This window comes from Misgurnus anguillicaudatus, chromosome 8 (assembly GCF_027580225.2).
Source record: "Misgurnus anguillicaudatus chromosome 8, ASM2758022v2, whole genome shotgun sequence".
Lineage (NCBI taxonomy): Eukaryota > Metazoa > Chordata > Actinopteri > Cypriniformes > Cobitidae > Misgurnus > Misgurnus anguillicaudatus.
The window spans coordinates 18,043,321-18,068,218 of record NC_073344.2 but is presented as its reverse complement, the minus strand read 5'-3'; the positions used below and the strand labels follow the sequence as shown (position 1 = coordinate 18,068,218).

Sequence of the window (24,898 nt, the reverse complement as noted above, 5' to 3'; positions counted from 1 at the left end):
TTTTTGTCATAGCTGTTTGTTGTTTCATTCATTTGTAGTCATATATTTATTCCATTATAGTGAATATTCGTAGATTAAAGGCTATTGCGCTGGAACAAGCTTCTTTCTCCCATGTTGGCATCGATTTACGATTAAACTTAAATTCATGACGACTGCCACAAGGGGGGGAACTCCGGTACAGTGGTACAGTGGAAAAGCGGCTTTCGGCGTGGATCCTGCTGCTGTCTGGGATGGGTCCAGACGTATTTTCAAGTTTATGCTGTGTTTTGAAGTTTGAAAGGATTTGGTCAAAGTTTATACCGAAACAGGTTAAAAATGATTAAATAAAGTACTTTATAACCACATGTCTATGACAGACAATGCACCTAAATTTCAACAAAACTTGTCCAGTGTAACACAGTCATTTTTTATAAATGTCTTTATTTTTTTTAATCCAGTATAAACAGAGAACCTTGGAGGAAAAAGTAATGTTTCAATAAATGGATCTCTGACAAAGCCAAGAAGTTTAATGGAAAGCACTGGTTTCGAGAAAGTTGGTTATGGTAGACACACCAATACACAAATCTTCAGAAATGAACGACTGCGTCACATCCGCCGTCAAAGGTTTTTCAGTTAGTACCTAATGAATTAAGATGGAAATGAATACATCCACATGCAGAGCCACTTTTAAGCTAAGAAACGTCTATTCTTTTAGGTATAAACCGAGACGAGTTCGTAGGAAACTTGTTTGACGTTGTCCACTTAAATATAAATTATCTGGAATATACAAAAAGCATTTACATGTACGTTGTTTTCACTCAGTCGTGGATCGCGTGCCTTTTCAAGCAGTACGTCTACCGTTTGCACCTCAATAAATGACAAGCTACTTTACCGCATCGGTCCCACATGGCATTTAAAAAAAAATGCAGAGCCTAGCCCCTACATAAGTAGAGGTCACACACACACACACACAAGCATACACACGCACACTGTATTGCCTTCAAACAATGAATAACAGCATACGACTGTTATAATATGGAATATGGAAGCAATAAACTCCTTACCTACTACAAACCCCGACCTGAAACCAAATTTCGATTTGACTATGACCCCGGCCTCCTGTCTGAACTATCCAACCGCAGTCCTGGCGTCCAGCACTTAACTAGTTAATGCTAAGAAATATGTATTAAGGCTTTTTTGAGGACCTGAGGATTTTAAAACACAGAGCACAGGCACACACAAGGCAAAGAGCTAAAGATGCGATACAAAACAACAGAGAAGCAGAGGATGATGGGAATCACAACCGAACCGCCGAAGTTTGCCGCTGACCAGAAAGAAAGAAGGTGACGAAGACAACTTCAATGACGTCAGCCTAGGCTTCGTAGCAGCTTTCGTGTCCATTTTGTCGTGATTTCAGTGCAAGTATTCCCACGTCGTAAACAGTAAATAGTCCTCGGAGATTCTCAAGGACCGTCACCATAAATAAGTTCTTTTTCGGCCAAATATGTCTCGCTTTAAACGGTTAAGGTTCAAACATTCTCTTACAAAACATCGCACGTGACATGCATCTAAAGCGGTTCCTACACACCCGGCGTACAGTACAGTTATAGGAACAAACGGACGTCTCAACGAAACAAAGTAAAAAGCTAGATATGTCGTCCATACAAAAGAAGCACGTGACGTATTTCTCTCACTCGTTTTTTTTTAAAAGCTGCTTTGGTAACATCAAATTCAGTCCCATTCGATTCACCTTCAAACCACACACCCGTTTATTTCCATCTCAAGGTTTTTCCTCTGCAATGTGAGTTTCTGAGTCCGTTTTCTCAAAGTCTTCTCTGCGGGAAGAACGTCTGGTCTGGAGTCAGCGGCCCGCGCTGTGTTCTGTCATAAAGATGTTCGAGCTGTGAGGGAGAGAGCTATTGTGCTGAGCGCTGAGAGCGTGGAGACGCTGGACGCCGAGCCGATAGCGTTGGGACCTGAGAGAACCAAACAAAAACAAATGTAAATTGCCAAGACAATCCAGCTTACAATGTAACATCACAGCCAATGCAAATGAGTAGCTCATGTTTAAAGAGACCGTTTACTCAAAAATGTCTGTCTGTGAAATCTAGGTTAAATAGGTTATCAAGGTTATGTGTTCTTTAGGATGATTTTATGTAGAAAATAGTAAATCACCAAAAATTATTTGGTTTTCACAAACATGGCCACATTTAATCATTTTCATGTTACGTATGGGTAGAATGCAGTAGCCGGTGACTTCTTTTTTTCGAGAGCGAACGATGCGAAATTCGTCAAAATATGTATGTAGCCCATCATGTGTGTGGTTTCGTAACTTCGAAGTATGTGTTCGGCGCGTCGAGTGAAACTGTGCATCACGTGTCTTGTCAAAATAAGTGTCTGCTGCACACGCGTCCAAAGGGTTTATGACAAAAGAGACGCTCGCGTTTTCCAGATACTCGCATAATCTCATGCATAATCAGAGTTTAGTGTTAAGGGAGTGTCTTGCGTTTATTTTGTGAACGTGAGCGTCTCTTTTATCATAAACGGTTTTGATGCGTGTGCAGCAGGCACTCATTTTGACAAGACACGTGATGCACATATTTCACACGAAGCAACAAATGCAAGTGACACTCCGAACACTTATTTTGAATTTGCGCCCCTCGGATGAGCAGTCATGAGCCGCCACTGGTAGAATTTCTGATCTGTTGTTTCTATACATGAAAGCGGATAGTGACCAAGGACACCATCATAGTCACCATTTACTTTCAATGTATGGAAAGAACTCAGTGATGTGTATTTATAATTCATTGAATTCATTGCTATGGCATATTTAAAACTATAAATTATAGATCACAGCACATTTCACTCTCAAAAAGGTACAAAGCTGTCACTGGGGTGGTACCCTTTTTAAAATTACACTTTTGTACCTAAAAGGTTCATATTAGTATCTCAAAGGTATATCTCATATATATTGGTACTTAATAGTGAATATCTGTACAGAAATGTTACATATTAGGGTCTTTATTAAAGGTCCCCTTCATAGTGACAGCAATGTCTTATTTAAAAACAGTTTAAGGTTTACTCCACTTTCATAAAAATTAGTACACGACGTAACTACAGAAGAGTCAAGTTTTAAATGGGAAAAATATTGATTTTATAACGCAATGCTTATGGTCTAACAAGATTCAATGGATTATGCTAAGCCGATCTGACAGACCTGGAGATCGGCTGAATAGATTCTAAAACAATAAAAATCAAATGTTTACCTCTAGGGGAGCTGGGAAATAACCCTATTTAAAAAAAAGTGGAGTGTCTTTTTTTGGAGTAAAACATTCCAAGATTTTTCTCCATATAGTGAACTTTAATTGACCTCAAGAGTTCACAGTTTCATTGAAGCTATAAAGGACTCTAAACCATCCCAACCGAGGCATAAGGGTCTTAACTAGTGAAACATTAGTCATTTTTGCCAAAAAAGTACTACTTCGTCATCTTGCACTAGCTGTGTGACGCGCCAGCCTGACCTTATGTATTATGTAATCATGTGAAAAAGGTTATGCGTTACATATGTCAAATGCACACGTGCGTACCATTTTAAACAATAAACGCACACAAAGACATTAATTAATATTCCACATACAACAACATCGGAATGGTCTTCTTTCTCCATACTTGCATGACATATGCGAAACTACCGCTCAAGTGTTTACGTGACCTTCCAACGTGATTACGTAATATGTAAGGTCATGCCGGCGCATCACGGCTAGTGCAAGACGAGAAATTGTGGTACTTATTTTTTTTGGTGAAAATGACGTGTCTCGGTTGGGATCGTTTAGAGCAGAGGTCCCCAACCACCTGGTTGCGACCCAGTACCGGGTCGCGGACAAGTTGCAACTGGGTTGCAAGAATGTCCTGAAAAAATGCGTATAATAGCTATGTAATAGCTTAATTGGGCGTTTTGTCCTTTAAGAGCCGACATACAAATAACACAGATCATTTCCACTTTTGTACCGGGCCGTGCTTTCTCTCTCTCTCTCTCTTTCTCTCTCTCTCTCTCTCTACCAGCGCATCGGGGCTCACATTGCTGTCATTAGAGTTTAAGCATACTTATTAAACACAATCAATCTAAGAATTGCAGAGGTATGACTTCATATGACTATGTATGTTGCAAATCATGTCAATACGTAAAGACGTTCAACTCTGTGACATCGCAAATGACTGAAAAGTAATCGGAGGCTTCTGGAAAACAACAGAATTATCCAGCGATCATGGCAACATGATCAAAATAATCTGTTTTACTGCAGTAACCATATTTTAATGGGTACACTTTTAACGTAGGTTTGAAAGGAACCTAAACATTTAGTCCTGTGTAAAGGGGAAATATCATGAAAATCTGACTTTTTCCATGTTTAATTGCTATAATTGGGTCCCCAGTGCTTCTATCAACCTAGAAAATTTGAAAAAGATCAACCCAGTAACTTTGTTTTGGTAAACCATTCTCTACAAGCATGTGAAAAAAATAGGTCATTGAAATTTGGCTCCCCTTGTGATGTCAGAAGGGGATAATACCTCGCCCCTTAATCTGCCCTATCCAAGCATGGGTCTGCCATTTAGTGCAGATATCAGCTTATTTGCATTTAAAAGGAAACACCAAAAACAACACATTTTTGCTCACACTTACAAAGTGGCAATTTTAACATGCTATAATAAATTATCTATAAAGTACTTTGAGCTAAAACTTCACATACGTACTTTGGGAACAGCAAAGATTTATTTGACATCTTATAAAATTCTTGTGAATGTCCCAAAGACATTTGCATTAGCTAACATGAATCACATATATTTTTAACAGCACTTCTTATTTTTTATGTTAGGTTTATTGTACATTAACAACATTTACAGTTGTATTGTTGATTTTGAATATGCAAATAATACTGCGGGGCAGTTTCCTGGACAGGGATTAGACTAGTTCTAGACTAAAGTAAATGTAAGTGCTGTCGAAACTGAAAACAACTTGCACTGACATATCTTAAAATACATCAGTGCCCTTTGTTGGCATGTTTGTTAAAACTACTTATATTTCCTAAATAAACTAAGGCCTAGTCCTGGTTTAAGATAATCCCAGTCCGGGAAACCACCCCTATATGCTGATTTTAATCCAAACAATACTTCCAAAACAGAGGTGGCGTTTATCGGCTTTAACATCTAAGCTCCTCATATTGTAAAGTGTTAAGTTTAAAAGCGTATCTTAGTAACATCTACCTGATATTCTGGGAATGGTGATCTGTCGGCTACTGCTGCCCTCTCCGCCTTCTCCGAACGGTTTGATCTGGATGATGTACTCCTCATCTGTGGGAAGTGAGAGCTCCACAGATGTGGTGTTGGTCTCCATGACGCTGGGTCTGCTGAATCTGTTGCGCTTGTACAGGACCTGCACAGTGATTTCAGCAAGACGATTATCATCTCCCACTTGATTTTAAGTGCACTAATTAGTGGTCGACCGATATGGGTTTGGTAATGGCCAATGATGGTATCTAGATTGCCATGGATTGCAAAATTGGATGCGCACAAAATAGCTTAAACGAGTCTAAATGAACAATTCACACAGACAAATAACCAAAGATTTTTGACTGGTAACTCAATTTTTTTATTTGCAATCAAGTAATAACTATTATTTGGATTTTATATCACCAAATACTGCTTTTATTTTGGAAATTGGGCACAGTATTTGATATCATATATTGGTTGATCAATAGGTCTGGCTATTATTTTTAACATGTACATGCTTGTTAGGTAACTAATATCAAAATAAACTCTTTGCACCTAACTTGACACAGACAGTCATTTAATGATTAAGGGTGTCACGATTTCGATTTTAAATCGAAATCGATCGAAATTAAGTCACAACCTCGAACTTCGAATTAAAAAATTGGATCGTCGATGCTGCCACGCCCCCATGTCACGTCCGTTCGGCTTGCCAAGCGGGGGAAAATAAACTCTCAGAAGTGCCTTTAAAAACATCCATCCAGCGGAACGCGATTTATATTTTAAACACGAGGGATGTATTGCTCCTTGAAATGCATATCATAAACAGGATTACTACCTAGTGATCTGCCTTCGGACAGGGCGCAGCTCTCTGCACGTGCACGAGAGAGCCGCCAAGATGCAGCGGGTTTACTTTTAAACAAAAGGTATAGTTTGCCACAGCTCGCATGAAACTCATAAAACTGAACAAATACGTAAGGATTATTACTTTAGTTTATGTTTAGACTTTGGACAGATGCGAGATGCGCATGCACGTGAGACAGAGAGAAGCCCAGCTGCTTATGACGCACCGGTTTTAGTTCAGATAATAGGAGTCCAAGACGCGCGCATTAGTCTATCTGCGTGCAAGAAGGAATTCTCTCTCTACAAGCTCTCTCGCGTAAAGTAAAGCCCACAAACCCCCATGCGAGGAAAAGCACGCAATGTGCATGTTAATGTGAAACTATAATAATAATAATAAAGGCATATAATTTTTTGTCTTTAAAAAAATGCATTTAAAAATCGAGAATCGAATTGAATCGTGACATCAGAATCGAAAATGTAATCGAATCGAGAATTTGGAGAATTGTGACACCCCTATTAATGATGCAATTAGGATAACATGATAAATACACGGCAAAAGTTTTTTAATAAAGACCATGCTCACCTTATAGCCCATGACCTCAGATTCATTTTCTAGAGGTTTCACCTGTTCCCAGTTCAGAATAATTTTGGAATTTGAAGTATTCCACATGACTTTTGAAGGAGGTTGGCTGGGTGCTACAAGAAGACATAAGATCTTCAATTTCAGACCAGTACAGTTAAACCCTTAAGCATTGAGTAAAATGTTTTTTTTTTTTAAGTTTTAACTTACGAGGTTTTTTTGTGGTGACATTCACTGCTGGACTTGGTGGTCCTGTACCCGCAGTGTTATAAGCCCGTACATTTACATAATATGTACTGCTGCCCCTCAGTCCTTGAATAATAGCCAGTGTCCGATTTCCCACCGTCCTCAATAGGCTAGCTGTATCTTCTTTCTCATTCTTCTCCCAGTATCTTAACTAAAGATAAAAACAATATTGCGATGAACTGCTGTAGGTTCAAGAACAAGTTTACAATAAAAATAAAGATTCTTTAATGCATTGTCCCTAATATGAACTTTATTTATTTAGTGAAAATATGCCACCCTGCCTTTGAAAACCCAGCTAAAGTCATTTTATGTGATTTACTGTTTTCTACATAATGTTAAGAACATTGTGTGAAAATATAACCTTGATATCTTTAATATTGACTGACTAAGGTCATGTTGAAGATTGAAATCAATGATTAAAAATTAAACTCCAGATGCCGAGTCCAAATGCATGCCAAAGGTCTTTTGACCGAAATGTCCCAATAAGCGATATCTGTGCAATCTATAAAAGAGCATGAGGCTTCTTAAGCCAATTCTTTCTACAGGGTTCCCACATCTTAGTTAACTTCAAATTCAAGGACCTTTCAAGGACTTTCCAGGTCCAATACCCTCAAATTCAAGGACTAAATGTGGGGACACATTTCAAGTGAGAGCAAGGTTACATGGTGTTACCTTTTAAGATACATTGTTACAGTTCCCTTTCGAGGGAACTCGCTCTGCGTCACTGCGGTGACACTTTGGGGATATGGCGTTTAATCAGACCCAAAAGTCGCGCGCACAAAAACCACGCGCGAGCGAAAGATACGAGCGCGCAGAACACTATCCGCGCGCGGAAAAGCGTCCCCGCGAGCGCGCAGAACACTATCCGCGCGCGGAAAAGCGTCCCCGCGAGCGCGCAGAACAAAATTTGCGGGCGGAAAAGCGTCCTCGCGAGAGCGCACCTTCGCTCAGCGCGCACAAATGTAGTCACGCGAGCAAAGGCTTGGATGAGTGCTCGCTCGACTCTCTCTACGCGCTCGCTCGATCAAGATGACTTTTGGGACTTTGGGGGCGGGACATTGACTGATGTCTCCGCATCTGTGATTGGTTGTTTGATTTGATTAGTGACACGCATGATCTCTTGTTCCGCTATCCGTATCCAGTCAATCTAGGTAGAGAAGACATGTTTTAATATGACCATTATGTCGGAGTAGGTAATTTATGTTAAAACATTAATCTTGTTTAAACCATAAGCTCCCCTTACAAAAATGAACCATGGTTTTACTACAGTTAAAATAAAAAAACATGGTTACTGTAGTAAAACCATGGTAACCACAAAATAATCATGGTTTTGATAACCACGGTTTTTAAAAACCATAGTTAAACCATGGTAAGTGTAGTAAAACCATGGGTTTGCTGATAGTAATCAATACACCAAAAAAACATGGTTACTACATTTTTACCACAATAAAACCATGGTTAATTTTATTAAGGGTCCAAACATAACCAAACAATAATGCTCATTTTAAGGAATTCATTTTGTTTGTTGTTTAATATGTAGATAATTTAACAACATAATGGCAATTTGCAAATGAAACTCAAATACAACAACAAAGTAAAATGAAATGCTATTTTGCCCCTGAAAAGATACAGAATAAAACTAATATATAAAAAAACTAGTATCTAGTTTTTTAGGCCAGTTTTATATATATATATATATATATATATATATATTATATATATACACACACATTTATACACACCAACACAGTAGTCCATGATTTATTTATAGTGAGTTGGTGTTTGTATGTATCATTTCTGGTAATCTTTGTTTACACAATATACTTTACACTATACTATTTTGTTTTGTATATTTAAAAAAAATCTTACTGTTCCATTTGACATTTTTAACTCTCTTACATTTATTTCTTATTTTATTTGTACACAGCCCAACTGAAAATGCTATACATGTACAGTCTTTGTCATGCTGATAAGGTACACTAAAATTACAATTGTTAGATAATATCACCTTTTTTATATAAAGTTTTGTACAGGACTATACTAAAGTTTGCTAATGCTAAGTCCGAACCAACTCTGTGATCTGACAATGTCAATATGTAGCCTACAGTATATATGCAGAATGATAAACAGTAAACATAATATATAATAAAATTGGCATTGTTGTTTGGTTTGCTAATCAAACAAGACTGTTTTAAAATCATGTGCTCCGACATAATGGTCATATAAACGTGTCTTCTCTAACTAGATTGACTGGATACGGATAGTGGAACAAGAGATCATGCGTGTCACTAATCAAATCAAACGACCAATCACAGAAGCGAAGACATCAGTCAATGTCCCGCCCCCAAAGTCCCAAAAGTCATCTTGATCGAGTGAGCGCGTAGAGAGAGTCGAGCGAGCGCTCATCCAAGCCTTTGCTCGCGTGACTGCATTTGTGCGCGCTGAGCGGAGGTGCGCTCTTGCGAGGAGGACGCTTTTCCGCGCGCGAATTGTGTTCTGCGCGCTCGCGGGGACGCTTTTCCGCGCGCGGATAGTGTTCTGTGCGCTCGCTAGGACGCTCGTCCGCGCGCGAATAGTGTTCTGTGCGCTCGTATCTCGCGTTCGCGCGTGGTTTTTGTGCGCGCGACTTTTGGGTCTGTTTAAACGCCATAGGGGACGCCTCCAGGGGTAAGTGCGTCTGAATGTGTATATCAAATTCAACCAATGGTGAAGCTTAACGACAAAAACAGGGTGATGCGGGAGCCAGGAAGTATGTCGCTATCTGAAATATTGCCAAAGACGGCGTTACAAGTATGCAGGAAGTATGGCAAGGGAGACGCAGCGTCTCGTTCCCTTCTCAGGGAACAACTGTTACATGCGTAAGACATTTTCATGTGTCAAACACAACTATGCAAAAAATCATTTTGGTATGAATCAACATTCACATACAGAAGATATAAGCATTTAAAGCGAACAGTTTATCATGTGTGCTTAAAAAGTCTAGAATTTTACTGATATTATCCTACACTACACAGGGAATAATATGGATTTTTTCTCCAGAAAACTTTTTGCATAAAATAGATTCAAGCACTTTCAATGACCTGTATCTATGTATGTATATTTTCAAAAACTTCCCAGGGCCTTGAATTTTTTCCCCAGATTCACAAACTTTCAAGGATTTCAAGGACCCGTGGGAACCCTGTTTTTTAACAAGTTAACAGACAAAGATCATGGGCGGCCTTGCCATTACAGCCGAACGCTCACTGTTTACATTCATTGCTCATTTAAACAACACCTAGTCAACTAATGTGGTCAACCAATGCACCGTTTGAAAGATAAAAGAACACAAATTCATTTGCGTGTATGCATTCAACAATATAAATAACTTAGTAGGAGTTTTTGGTTATTCTGTATGAAGAGTAAAACAATGCAAAGCTATAACAAAGCGGACGAATCCTTACCTTTTTGTGTTCTAGCAACGAGATGTCTGGTCAAATAATGGTAACATGTATTGCTCTTCGAAGAAAAGTAGTCCAGTATCCAATATCCATAGTAAATATTTGCACAAAACACACTGACCGGTAAAAAAAAGGTTTATATGTCCATTGTTTACACCCTCGTATCTGGTAAACATGTCGTCATACTCCCGTTCACTCGACGATTATGTCTTTCAAAACACATTTTTCGATAAATCCAAACGCGTCAATGCATCTAGTAGAGTGTTCTAAACAAAATGAGAGTAGTTCAAGTCATTTCTGATAAAAACTACCCCGGCAAACTTATAAAATAGTGAAAGGGGGCGTGTTCTGCAGGTAGCGTTTGCTTGTGCGTATGCAAAAGTTTTTTATAAAAAAAATGGACAAATGACCAATTGAAATCATGTAGCGTCTAGTGACGTGTAGCTAATGATATGACGGATACACCCATGTGCGGATTTGCATAATGCTTGTATATTATAGTGTTGTTATCTGTGCGTATACATTAGCACTCAGAAGAGTTACGCACTCGTGCTCGTGCACATACAGGGCTTTGAGACGTCACCTGCTTGTTAGCACTTCTTACAATGGACTAGCATCGAGGACAGAAGTTTTTTCTCTTTCTGCTGCCTTGGAAGAACTTATGCGAAGCAGTGATGAAGAAAATGTCGAGGATACCGAAGAAGAAAGTGTTTGCAGTGTCGATTTGGAACAAGAGGAAATGTTTTTACACGGTCTAGATCGGTAAGTTATAAGTATTTTAGCGATCTGTACTGTATTATTCTTACTTCGTATTACATTTGTTTAGTAAAAGGCGTTTTATGACTTTGACTATTATACCTTATTAGTGCATTGATGCATCGTGTAATCAAAGTATTATTCAATTGCTAATATTGCGATATAACGTATTTGAAGGAAGACTAGTAACTTGCATGCGCAAATAAGGGCAAAATGTAACAAGCTCTTTCTAACTTGTTATTACAGTAGAAAGTGAGTTTCTAATACAGTTTGTTGTAGCCATAATACAGTTTGTTGTAGCCATTAGCATCACTTAGAAACACTTATGTAAAGCATATGAAACATGTTTTACTGTATGTAGAAAGTAAAACGTTCTTATTGTGTCAATGGGAGGAAAATGCAGTGAATACGTGATAGTTCGACTGTGTAATATTATCTGTTGCATTAGAAGATGCATTTCTAAACCTATTTGTAAATGTCAATAGGGATGCTGACACTTCTGATGAAGAGTGGTTACCAGAGGCCTCTGGACCACAGACTAATCATTCCTGCCTTTCTAAACATCTTCACCTGCGTTCACCTGTGCCAAGGGAAGAGGAAAGAAAAGGACACAGATAGAATCTCCATCTGACTCACGCAGTACTGTATGGTTGGTGAAAATACAATGCTGAAAAGAAAACTGTACTTTGAGGCAGACTGTTGACAGATTATTGTAAGATAGTATTGTGAATGTGTGCAAATGGCATCACTAGAACAGGTCTGATGGTACATTACTCTGCTATTCATAATCCTAAAGTGTGAACTTTGTTTATGAATAGAGCAGGCATGATGGTACATTACTCTGATAGCCATAATCCTAAAGTGTGAATTTTGTGTATGAATAGAGCAGGCATGATGGTACATTACTCTGATAGCCATAATCCTAAAGTGTGAATTTTGTGTATGAATACAGCAGGCATAATGGGACATTACTTTGCTATTCATAATCCTAAAGTGTGAATTTTGTGTATGAATAGAGCAGGGATGATGGTACATTACTCTGAGAGCCATAATCCTAAAGTGTGAATTTTATGTATGAGTACAGCAGGGATGATGGGACATTACACTGCTATTCATAATCCTAAAGTGTGAATTTTGTGTATGAATAGAGCAGGCATGATGGTACATTACTCTGATAGCCATAATCCTAAAGTGTGAATGCAATACTTTGTAAATAGTTTGTATTTTTGACTCGTGTCACAGCACTGCCAAGCTATGTGCAATACTTTATCACAGTTTGTTGATAACTACTATATTGTAAACATATAAAAACCTATACATAAATTTGTTCTTTAATGTTGTACATTTTCCTAAACCATGCAAAATTATGTAAGTAAATAAAGACATTGTTTCATTTTATATGAGTAAGTAATTGGGTGTCCTTTTGGAGCCTTCAAATAGCACACCAAGAAAAATGCACATAAATACCTTTTAAAATATATCCAGAAAGTTAGTATTTTCCAGAAAAAACAGTGTATATTATTCTGTCACATACTAAATCAAAATAAAATGTGTGGAAATGGTCAGATAAACATGTTAGACCTCAATGTAGAAGGTGGTAACCAAGTGTCCCTTTGGAGTCTCCAAGTGGCTTTTTTTGGAAAGACACCCAGACATACACTAACAAAAAAGCTTGTAAAAACCTCATTTTTGCTTGTATCAACTTCAAATTTTACAAATAGACTGTCAAGACCTGTGAGTTTAGATCAATTATATTTTCAGGCTCATTTACCACTGGTTGGTTAGTTATTTTGCCATAGAAATGTAAGAATGAAAATATTTTAAAAGAGAAAAAATCTTGAGCGCTGAATTTCTGCTGCCATATCTATGAAATATTTATTGCTAGAACAGTTCTGCATTTCTAGTAGTGAAATTTGAAGTGTTAGCTTTCAAAAGACACCTTGGTTATGTTTGTAGACAGTAGGATGCATGAGCAACAGCCTTTTTATTTTGGGTATGCCATTTGCCAGAGTGGGGGGGGGGGGGCTGGCTCGACGTCTAAGAGGTTAAATAAAGTGCATCAGTATGGAAATGAACCTGTCGCAGGCAAATCATAATGTACTACTGTCAGCTTGACTGATAAATCCATTCCCCATCTAATGTCTGGATGGTCCGAGCTGAAAGTCAGAGATGGATGAGGATGCAAATCTCATTTGTATTTGTTCCAGAGCTGTTAGCAAAGGACAAAAAGGTCTCGGTGCTTTAAATTTATGATCTGAGCTCGGAGCTAAAAACACATTATGCACTTAGTACATCACACACAACACTAGCTGGACCTTAGTCACCGATACCAGGCTCTTAAAAAGCACAAACAATAAGATCCATTAAAAAGAATATTTGTCAGAAATTCATTTGGAATTTGATCTGACATGAGAATAAGAAAGACAAAGTTCCTTAGACGAAATCGTAAATGCTCTCTCATTCGTAAGTAATGCATGTTTGGCATAGCATTATACATATTACTGTAGTATAAATTATGTATAGTGTCAACAAAATGCACATTGAACAAATGCAATATAGTACAGTAAATCCAGGGTTCCTGACCTTTAATAACTAAAAAGTTGAATTTACATGACCCATGTCCGGAATGCTGTAAGCCTGGATAATGTAGTGTACACCGTAAGTTTATAAAATGTAAGGTAACACTTTACTTGAAGGGGTGTTCATAAGACTGACATGATACCTTCATAATCATGACATGACAACTGTCATTAAGTGTCATATGTTCAATTATGACACCTTTATGCAAAGATGACATTGTTTGAATTGTCTTTGTTATGACAACTTGACATTAGCCAATACATCATAACTTCAATACGTCATTAATCTGTCATAAACATGACATAGCAGAATAATGATCAAACCTAAGAAACTACTTAGCTTTATGGGTTAACATTACATTAAACTGTCATTTAAATGGCATTAAGTGTTAATACTATGTCAAATAATATAAAATACCTTAACAAAATGCAACAGACTATATAAGATTATACTTTATGTATGTGCACAATAAACTGACACAGAACTTGTTCTTCATCACACAGGGATCTGAAATTTTCTGACATAATAATATCATAACAAAACATTTAATTAAATTAATTAATTTAATGTAATTAACTTTTTTCCAACAATACTGACCCAACACTGCATGGCTTAACCCATTATTGTACTGTTTTTATTTAATTTTAGGTGAATCCGTCTCCGAATGCAATAAAATATAATTTTATCAATTTTAATTCTTATTATTATTGGATAATTGATTTTATTTGGAGAAAACTAAACACATGGAGAAAACTAAAAACTTTATTAAGAATATTCATGATGCTGTTATAAAACAATTTGACAGAGTATTAACACTTAATGACATTTTAATGACAAATTATATTTGTATCATTGGTAGTAGTGATGCACCGATGTATCGGCCGATTTTTAATGAATTTGAAACCATCGGCATATCGGCAATAGCACGAGAAAGGCCGATACCGATGAGTTAATAGCAAAAACCACCTTTGAAGGTTGTCATGCTGTCATATTATATTTATTTTAGCTTAATTTGTGCCTCTCTTTTTATGTTGGTCAGTTGAATGTTAATTAGATCCAATCCATGTTCAGTAAAAATAATTTGATGCAGAAATAAACTAGCTAATAGACCAACTGTATAGTGTTTAATATCGGTATTGGCATCAGCCAGAAGTTGTCTGTTTAAATTGGTATCGGCCCAAAAAATCCTATCGGTGCATCCCTAGTAAAAAGTGGTCAGTTATGTTGTCTTGGTAATGTCAATTTGTCATGACAAGTTATGATGTATTGGTTAATGTCAAGTTTTCATAACAAATACATCTCAAACAATATCATCTTTGCATTAAAAATGACATAATTGAACAAATAACACTTAATGACAGTTGTCATAAATGTGCATAAAAGCTCCTTCATGTGGGCATGTCATGATTATGAAGGTGTCATGTCAGTCTTATGAATACCCTTTGAAGTAAAGTGTTACCAAATGTAGCTTAAATGCGTGAAATAAATAAACGGTGCCATTAAACAGCTGTTTAAATTGTAGTCAGTGGAAGCTTGGACCCAGAAATTGTATTTCTGAGTTAACAATCGGATTACATTTTGGTAAATGGAAACTTAAATTTAAAGCAACAAACAAAAATATCTGATATTCCATGAATTGGTTCATTTTTTTATTCCCTGACTTTAAATGTCTGGAAAAGACCTTTTAAAATTCCATGATATTCCAGAAATTCCATGACCCGTGGGAACGCTGTAAATTATAATGTAATATGTTCAGCTTGACTCAGTGAAGCATAAAATCCTGTAACAAACTCAAAAAATACTGGTAACACTTTACAATAAGGTTCATTAGTTAACATTATAGTTAACTACATTAGTTAACATGAACTAATAATGAACTGCACTTATACAGCATTTATTAATCTTGTTAATGTTAATTTTAACAATTACTAATACTTTATAAAATTCTTGTTAGTTAATGGACTGTGAACTAAAATTAACAAACAATTAAAATCTTTATTTCTATTAACTAACATTAACAAAGATTGGTAACACTTCATTTTTACGGTGTCTTTGTTACACATGTTACATGTAATTATTATAGTAATAACAGTTAATTATGCATAATTACATGCAACTTATCCTAAACCAAACCCTATTCCTAACCCCAACCCTACAGTAAGTACATGTTGTTGAGGATTATTACTTGGTACCTAAATATATAATTACAATGCAAAAGTGACGGCTTAAAATAAAGTGTAACCCAAAGATTAATAAATACTGTAACAAATGTTCATGGTTTGTTCATGTTAGTTAATACATTAACTAATGTTAACTAACCTTATTGTAAAGTGTTACCAACATACTTTTTAACAGGATCGGTGGTAAATAAAACACATATGGAAAAAATTTAATAGTGATGCTCAACTTAGGAAAAAAAAATACAACATATAATATAATACAACAAAATATGCCAAACGGTTGATGTCATTCTTCTGTCCATAAATATAATTTTAATTTGATACATTTAAAATAATTGTTTACCTCATAACCCATAACGCGTTTTTTGCTCGTGCTCCAAGGAAGGGCTTTCCACGACACCTCTACATCAAACGCCGAAAGACTTTTGGCTCGGAGTCGGGTAGGTGCTCGTCCGGGCTCTAAAGTGTAAGTAAGAAATCAAGTAAGAAGTTCAATTAGGCCTTTTTCAACAAATGTCTCAAAACATCAATTTCTCTCGAAAAAACAAGGCCCGGCCATGATTAATAGGTTCTGGCCCAATACACTCCAGTTAACTTGGCTCCTATTAACTTTCTGCTAAATGTTCCACGGCGAAATGTCAAAGGGTGCATTCGACTTTAATTTCTCTGTTACACAAAACCAAACACTGCACTTAATGTAACTGACCCTCCTCAGCAGAATAAATGGTGATCACGGGTCCGAAAGGTCCTTCCCCCTTGTTATTGTAAACCCCCACTTTGACTTGGAAAGGGGAAAAGGGCAAGATGGTCTCGTTTTTGAAGACGTATTTAGAGGCTTCAGGAGAGGGAACAGCCGCCTGCATCCACCCGGTGGCGCCAAAGGGCCTGAAAGCCACAACGTAGCCGAATCCTCCTCCGTTCTGGAGCTCTTCGGGAACAGGCTGCACATAGAGATAAAACACATACAGTCAGGTACAAGATGAAAATCCTGCTCTGCATTTGTCTAATTTATTTTATCATGTTTATTACAAATTATATTAATAACATAACAATTTGAGGAAATGCGTTATGCTCCATACAATAAGATGATTTAAAAAATGTTATGCACTATGCACAGCTGAGGTACTAATATATACAAAGCTGTACTTTTCGAAAGGGTACCACCCCACAGACACATTTTGAACCGTTTATTCATATTTGATACAAAAAGTATAATATTTTTCACTGCAGTACTGTAATAAATCAACATAAAGTCCTAGGAGTGTGATTGTGCAAACATAATTTGTAAGTTATGGTAACATGCAACATGAAATATTATATACAGTGGTGCTACTGTACCAAGGCACCACCATTGCACTTTTATTAAGTGATGTTTTTTTCTGTAACCTTAGTTTACACACAAACACCTCAATGTCTTATCTTCTGGCCATGATGAAAACGGAGGTTTATGACTCTCTCGATACCTGTCAGGCATCAGACGTCACATTCCAGCTAATCTCCGGCGTGACGCCGTCTGAGCCAATAGCTGTCACCCCGGCCTCTTCAGCAAAAGCGGGATGCCATCTCCCTGGAAATCGTTTTTTGCCAGGTAATGATATCATGGTGGTTTTGTTTGAAGTATCGTCTGGCTCTGACCATGCGGTAATGTGGTGTGGTAACAGTGAGACCACCGGAAAATAGCATCCATTAGTCTGAAACCATGGAGTGCGATCATTTTTTTCACGCTTGCACACACTTGTGTGTTTCGCAATCTGCTGGGAGAGCTTAATGACTAAATGAAAATGTACCTGTAATCAAGCGCTCACTCCAAAGCCTGCTGTGTGAAAACAACAATTTGCCATGGAGAGACCAAAACAAATGGGCTCTGTTCTGAAACCTTTACGTTACTGTCTACATCAGTATTAAGTGATCAAATCGAATTGAAATGTGTGGTATAAATAGGGTTCCTTAAGCACAGGACACTCACAATTGATTTGATTAAATGTTTGTTAAAATAGTATGCATGGCTTAAGATGTTATCAAAAGTAGGTACATTAAAGGGCTGCATATGGGCTGATGTCATGCACCGCTTCCGGGTCCAACGATCTCAAATGCCATATGAAAATAACAAAACAAAACAAAAATCACGCTGATATACACTTGTGTCATAATGCAAAACTACCAAAAACGCACAATCTTAATTTTTTATCTCCATAACAAAATCACAGAAGACCAGACATGGATTCATGGACATGGATTTTTTTACGAATTATTAATATATTGCTGTCGATAATTTTGTGAGCCTGAATACTGCAGTGTACACTTTTATAAAACACGGTTTTATAAAATGTTTGCTTTAATGTGCGATATGAATAAATAGTGTTTAAAAACGGATGTTAAATAATATTCTCTATTAAAACAAGTGAAGGCTTGGATCCAGAAACAACATTCCTTACTTCATGACTTATTTCACTTTCATACAAACATTCATTTACTCACCCCCATATTATCCAAGATGTTTATGTCTTTCTTTGTTCAGTGGAGAAGAAATTTTCTCCACATAGTGGACTTTAGTGGACCTCAACAGTTTACAGTTTCATTACAGCTTTAAAGAGCTCTAAACAATCCCAAACGATGCATAAGGGTCTTATCTAGCGAAACTATCATAATTTTCGCCAAAAAGAGAAAAGAAACTTTAACCACAACTTCTCGTCTTGCAGCAGCATAACCTTACGTATTACATAATCATGTCGAAAGGTCACGCATGACGAATGCGAAACTACTGCTCCAGTGTTTACAAGTGTGGAGAAAGTAGACCGTTCTGACATTGTTGTCTGTGGAATGATACCAATTAATGTTAATATTAAGTGGGCATTTCACATATGTAACGTTTGACCTTTCAACATCATTACGTAATACGTAAGGTCACGCTAGCGCATCACACGCCTAGTGCAAGATGAAAAGTTGTGGTTAAAAAGTCCTTTTTTTGGCAAAACATGACAATCGTTTTCGCTAGATAGGACCCTTATGCTTATTGAATCTGCATTGAAACTGCAATTTTAACCCTTTTAGACCAGATTTTTCAGGTGTTTAAAGGGACACTTCACCGATTTGCATTATGCTTTGTATCGTTAGAACCCCAGTCATGTTTTTAAATGGTTGTGGATTCCCTCAGTTTCCCATGAGACGGGAGAAATACAGATTTCAGTGTTGCACTTCCTTCTTTCAATGATATAAAAATCATAATTTTGCATCATTGAAAGAGGGAACTGCTGTACCTTTGTCAAAGGGTGTAAGACTACAGACACTCATTCCTCATTTTTCCAAGGTGGGGGCTATGGGTGGGACCCACTCACGCTACAGACCTATTACAGATCAGTGGGTGGGACTTACGAAATATACGAACACAGACGGAAAAAAAAATCAACGCCATCTTTATGCTAAGCTACTCTAAACAGACTTTGTGGAGCGAGCCAGACATCATGTCACAATAATAGCGGAAGGTAATTTATATGATATGGAAGAGGGTGATTTCGCAAGCGTGATGCTCTAATCCGCTGTTCATGGCACTTTTATGAGCCACAATACAGCAAAGAGCTGAGGCAGATGGAGGAACAGAAGCCCGAGGATTAGGCCGGAGAGGTAGAGAAGCCCGGACTGGCTCGAGCTTGGACGGACTAGTAGTGGCTGTACTCTCGCTGTGTGCTTTCTGTATAACATTTCCGCATCAGATCAGGATATGGACGTTAGTTTGGTGAATGTTTGCGCGTGTTTATTTCACAGACGTGTTTCGGGTTACGAGCACAAGCGCTAAGCCATCTGTGGAGTATACATATTGTGCGGTGGACGCGTTTGTGTGTAGGATGCGGCATTTTCTTCTTTGGGAATATACATGTTTGGCCAAGAACTCTGAAAAATAAATAAGAAACTGAATGAAGCTTGCTGCTAACCAAGCTCCGTACGGTATATGGACATATTTTAGAATCCTAAACTGGAAGTGACAGACAAAGCCTGCAGGGATAAACAGACATCTGACTATAAAGTGAGTGTTTTTATTTTCTTTGTTATGCTAACGTGGCATTTATGCACACAATAGCATATCTGAGCGATGTTCCGATTAATGGGAGTGGCTTGCAGAGCTGTGCATTGTGGTGTATTGTGGAAGTTGTAGTTTTCCATACAAATGTGCCGTTCTGTCACGTTCTGTCTTTTCTCGGTCGAATAGGAACAAAATTCTAAATTTATTTTACATTTCGACTACAAATATGACCCACTTTCAATAAAGGTTAATGTTTCTATCGATAAAATGTCCCTTTAATCAGTGTGGTTGATCGGCATTTTTATTGGTTTGAACCACAAAACATGTGATGTCCATTCCAGTGGACGCAAGGTCTGAAGGGGTTAAATTGCATTGAAACAGTAAACTGTTGAGGTCCACTAAAGTCTACTATATTGAGAAATATCCTGGAATGTTTTTCTCAAAAAAAACGTAATTTCTTTTCGACCGATCAAAGAAAGACACAAACATCTTGGATAATATGGGGGTGAGTAAATGAATGTTTGTATGAAAGTGAAATAAGTCATGAAGTAAGGAATGTTGTTTCCGGATCCAAGCCTCCACTTATTTTAATAGAGAATATTATTTAAACATCCGTTTTTAAACACTATTTATTCATATCACACATTTAAGCAAACATTTTATAAAACTGTAGTTTTTTTAACAAGCCCATTAGGGCAGCATTAGTGCACACCAGTGCTTCCTAAAATGGTGTAACTGGTGCTTTGCTGGTAAAGAAGACATGAAATACTGCAGTACAATAGGTGATGTTCTGCACCATACAAGCTTTTATCTCAAAGCCAACAATGAAGAACTCTCCAGTTTCGAGCTTTCTTTGACAAACGTCTACCTCGATAGATAATGCGAACGTTTCAGTCGACTCTCAAACCAGAACAACGGAGCGTGTCTCATAAAAGAGAGATACAGAGAGACAGAAAACAATCTGCGAAAAGTTCCACGCAAATTTACGGGAAACTCCATTTAATTATCTCTGCACAACTCCTTGCCGCGTTTGCTGTACGACAGCAGCACTTACTGCGGCTCAGCTCCAGAAGAAAATGAAATGTCATGTGTATCTGCTTTACTGTGATTAATGAAACCTTCGCATGTAGGGAACAATAGCGTCTAGCCGGTCTGTAAAAGGAGACTGTATACAAAGGAGTCACTAAGAGAGAAAAAACACGCATCTTACCTCCCAAGTGATGACTAATTCGGATCGACTGCCACCTCCTCCGCTCACATTGGCTGGAGTGGTCTTGGGAACTGCGGGGAGGAAAGGATTTACTCAGTCTTTCCATTTAACACTTAAAATCATGTATAATAACCATATTATGAGACCTCATGCAGATTGCCATATGCAGACCACCGTGTCTCGAGCACTTACGAGTTTCTTTCGTCCGTGCTTTTTTTGATGGTTTGCTGGGCTCCCCTGTGCCCACCGCGTTGCTTGCCAATACTCTGAACTCGTACTCCACCCAGGGATTGAGCTCGATTACTGTAGCCGACAGATGTGAGCCCCTCACTACCTCCGGCACTGGAACAAAACACAACAAAACACACTTGACTGTGAGACGGACCCCCTCGTGTGCATGCAAAGACCCCAGACACCCAACACAAACATGAAACGCATAGAGATAATAAGCTCTGTAGGTAAGATACAGAAACCTCCCTCATCAATAGCTGCTTTGAAAGCGGAGATAAAATATACACCCTATCACAAACACTATACAATAAAATAAATCAACAGTAAAGTGGTCTATAATTAACAACATTTACTGACAAAGATAAACAAGAAAGCGAGACTGTGTTTTTATATTGTTTATCACTGTATATTGGATTTATTTTATTCTAAACCATGGCTCATTACTCTTAGATTTAGATCTGTGGATTTGTCTGTATAAATATAGCCTAAATATAATCAAATATATTACGATATAAAATATTACAATTTATCATGCCACATTGACAGAATACTGTAGTATACTATAGTATTTGCAATAGTATACTGTAGTTCACCAGGTTGCCCGCACAGAGTCTGTGAGGTGCCCGCCAAAGTACATAGTAGAATAAAATATAATCAAAAATTAAAACAAAAACGTTTTGAGTATCAAAATATCAAAAAGTAGCCCTACAGATTATTTTATTCATTCATTCATTCACAAAAAGGTTGGAGACCCTTGCTGTAGTTAAATTCCTACTACAGTGTTTTTGAACCTTAAAGTAGTAAATATTAAGTAAGTATTTAAAGCAGAAAATTTACTACAGTTTATCAATAAATTATAGCTAGTACTACAGAAAAATGTAGTTGACAACTGTTCAACTGTAGTTGTAGTTGTAGTTATACTAGTATACTAATTAACAGAATAGTAGAGTATACTACGATTTACTACAGTTACTGTAGTATAGTATACAATATACTCCAATATTTACTATAGCATATCAATACACGATAGCTAATATTACAAATACTGTAGTGTACAATATATGCAATGTACACATATAACAAAGTGTACTAATTAACAATAAAGTATACTACGTTATACATTATAAGTAGCATACTAAAATTTACTACAGCATAGTAAATGCAAAAGTATAGACCATTTCAAAAGATGTAAACAACACGGGTCCAGAAACACTTCCTGTTACAGTTTGTGACCGTTTTTTTATTTCACATATATCATTACCTTTAAGATGTTTGTTTAACTTCAGGTAATTCAGATTTATATGTTCTGTTGGTTTATTTTATCCCGACGTTTATTATCTAGTGTTAAAAAACTGAAACAGGAAGTGCTTCTGGATCAGTGTTGTTTACATCTTTAGAAATGGTCTATACTACATTGTTTACTACAGTTTATTTTTTCATGTAGGATAGTATGAAAAGCATAATAAAAAATTGGTCATGTGTAATATTAACTATATAATATAATAGTAGACGTATTTACAACATTTAAAATGTAACAGTCTTGTTTAATATTGTGTAATTCTCTAAATATCATAATCATTTTATTAGGTAAATGGGTAAACTGTCTTAAATAAATAAGTCAGAAAATATGACTGAAAACATGTCATTAATATGAGTGAGAAACGCCAATGCCCGCGATTTTAATATTTATGAATAGGAATTACTCGTGTACTAATTTGTATGTCTGTGAAGCTGTAAATATGTAAATAATTTACATATTTGTCCTGTCAAAACGTCAATATTACACGTTTCAGTGTGTTTTAAACGCAAGTAAATGTACGTATGGTACAACCACACTGAAACGTAAAATTACACACGTATTCTAATAATATAATATAATATAATATAATATAATATAATATAATATAATATAATATAATATAATATAATATAATATAATATAATATAATATATAAATAGTCCTACATAATACATGACATGACATATTTTATTAGTGTTTACAAACTACACAGCATTAAAATACAACTAAAACTGGCTTGTTGCTTTAGGCAAAACCCAGTCACTTTAGGCCATAACCAGGCACTTGCCAATGCCAATTTGGCAAGGTGTAAAAAAGCAAAAACAAAATCCTAAGAAACTAAATTACAGACATGAAATCTCAGCGGATAATAGGGGAGGAAAAGCAGAAGGACGGAACAAATAGAAACTATGGAGCAAATGTTTTGATCAGTGCAGTCTGGTCAGTAGCCCCACCTGTGCTAACAGCTTGCCAACCCAGTGAGAAAGGGGTTCTAGCCTGGATGGTGTAGGCAGTAATTGGACTGTGATTATCAGGACCGGGCCTCCAGGAGAGAGTAGCGGTGGTATCTGTGATTTCTTCCACATGGATGCTGGTAGGGGGACCGGGGGGACCTGAAACAGAACAGCCATACAAACCGGACACACACAGTCATGTTACATTTATAGCATGTACTGTACGCCTAAAGCATGCATGTGCAGCTGGTTGTGTATGTGCTGTATTTTAACTGAGCTCTTATTTAATTACATATTATTTTTATATGATACCACAAAGACATTTTTTCAGTTACCTTAATATTTACAGTGCTTATGTTTTACAATATCTGACAGTGTTTTCATGACATATTTAAAGGGGAAATTTCACAAAGCTTTTTTAAGATGTGAAATAAATATTTGGTGTCCCCAGAGGTGTGTATGTGAAGTTTTAGCTCAAAATATCATATAGATAATTTATCATAAATTGTTAAAATAGCCACTTGGTAGGTCTGAGCAAAAATTTGCCCTTTTTAGGTGTGTCCTTTAAAATGCAAATGAGCTGATCTTTGCACTAAATCGCAGTGCTGTGATTGGATAGTGCAGATTAAGGGGGCAGTATTATCCCCTTCTGACATCACAAGGGGAGCCAAATTTCAATTACCTATTTTCTTCACATGCTTGCAGAAAATGGTTGACCAAAACTAAGTTACTGGGTTGTTCATTTTTACATTTTCTAGGTTGTTAGAAGCATTGGGGGCCCAAATATAGCACTTAAACATGGAAAAAGTCAGATTTTCATGATTTGTGCCCTTTAATGTCACAATTTGCAAAAATGTGACATGGCCTTACTCAGTCAATATTATAGATATCAAGGTTATTTTTCACAGTATATTCTTTATGTAGAATGATTTTACTAATCACAAAAAATGACTTGGGTAGGGTTCTTATTTATGTATAAGTGGTGTATACTGTGTGAGCTTTCTCACCTCTAACAACCAGGTCAGTTGCAATGGAGCTGCTGTCCACCTTGGTCTGCACAGCACATGTGTATTTCCCAGCATGCCTCAGTTGAATGTTCCGGATCATAATGTCACCTGCTGAGTGCTGCTAGAAGAAAAATAAAAGAATGTAACAAAGATGTGGTTAAAAGTTTTTTTTGTTATATACAAGTGCATTTGTCTAATTTAAAACAAATAGCGAAATGTCTTTTATGTTGGTTTAATGACAGCATGCACTAAAGCTGATATGGACTCCATGACTCCATTATTTGTATCATAATTTGGGAATCCCAGACTTTTCAAA

General features: G+C 37.0%; 1 protein-coding gene and 1 long non-coding RNA gene across 3 annotated transcripts in view; one reads left to right on the top strand and one right to left on the bottom strand.

Annotated features, from left to right (window-relative positions):
* Positions 1-484: 484 nt before the first annotated feature.
* Positions 485-24,898, bottom strand: part of cntn4 (contactin 4) — a 238,867-nt gene continuing 214,453 nt past the window's right edge. The window contains exons 14-23 of one of the 2 annotated variants that reach the window (XM_073870408.1): positions 24,583-24,700; positions 23,576-23,734; positions 21,284-21,433; positions 21,092-21,162; positions 16,570-16,804; positions 16,207-16,322; positions 6,875-7,061; positions 6,668-6,780; positions 5,239-5,407; positions 485-1,955 (exon numbers count right to left, since the gene is read on the bottom strand). In XM_073870408.1, the coding sequence (XP_073726509.1) occupies positions 1,864-1,955; positions 5,239-5,407; positions 6,668-6,780; positions 6,875-7,061; positions 16,207-16,322; positions 16,570-16,804; positions 21,092-21,162; positions 21,284-21,433; positions 23,576-23,734; positions 24,583-24,700 (1,410 nt within the window). In that variant the 3' untranslated portion in view covers positions 485-1,863. Of the gene's footprint in view, positions 1,956-5,238; positions 5,408-6,667; positions 6,781-6,874; positions 7,062-16,206; positions 16,323-16,569; positions 16,805-21,091; positions 21,163-21,283; positions 21,434-23,575; positions 23,735-24,582; positions 24,704-24,898 lie in introns of both variants that reach the window. The other variant, XM_073870407.1, reaches the window with a different exon arrangement.
* LOC129425499 (uncharacterized) lies at positions 10,099-12,501 on the top strand. The gene is made up of 2 exons (XR_008638154.2): positions 10,099-11,109; positions 11,589-12,501. It is a non-coding gene; the product is annotated as an uncharacterized lncRNA (long non-coding RNA).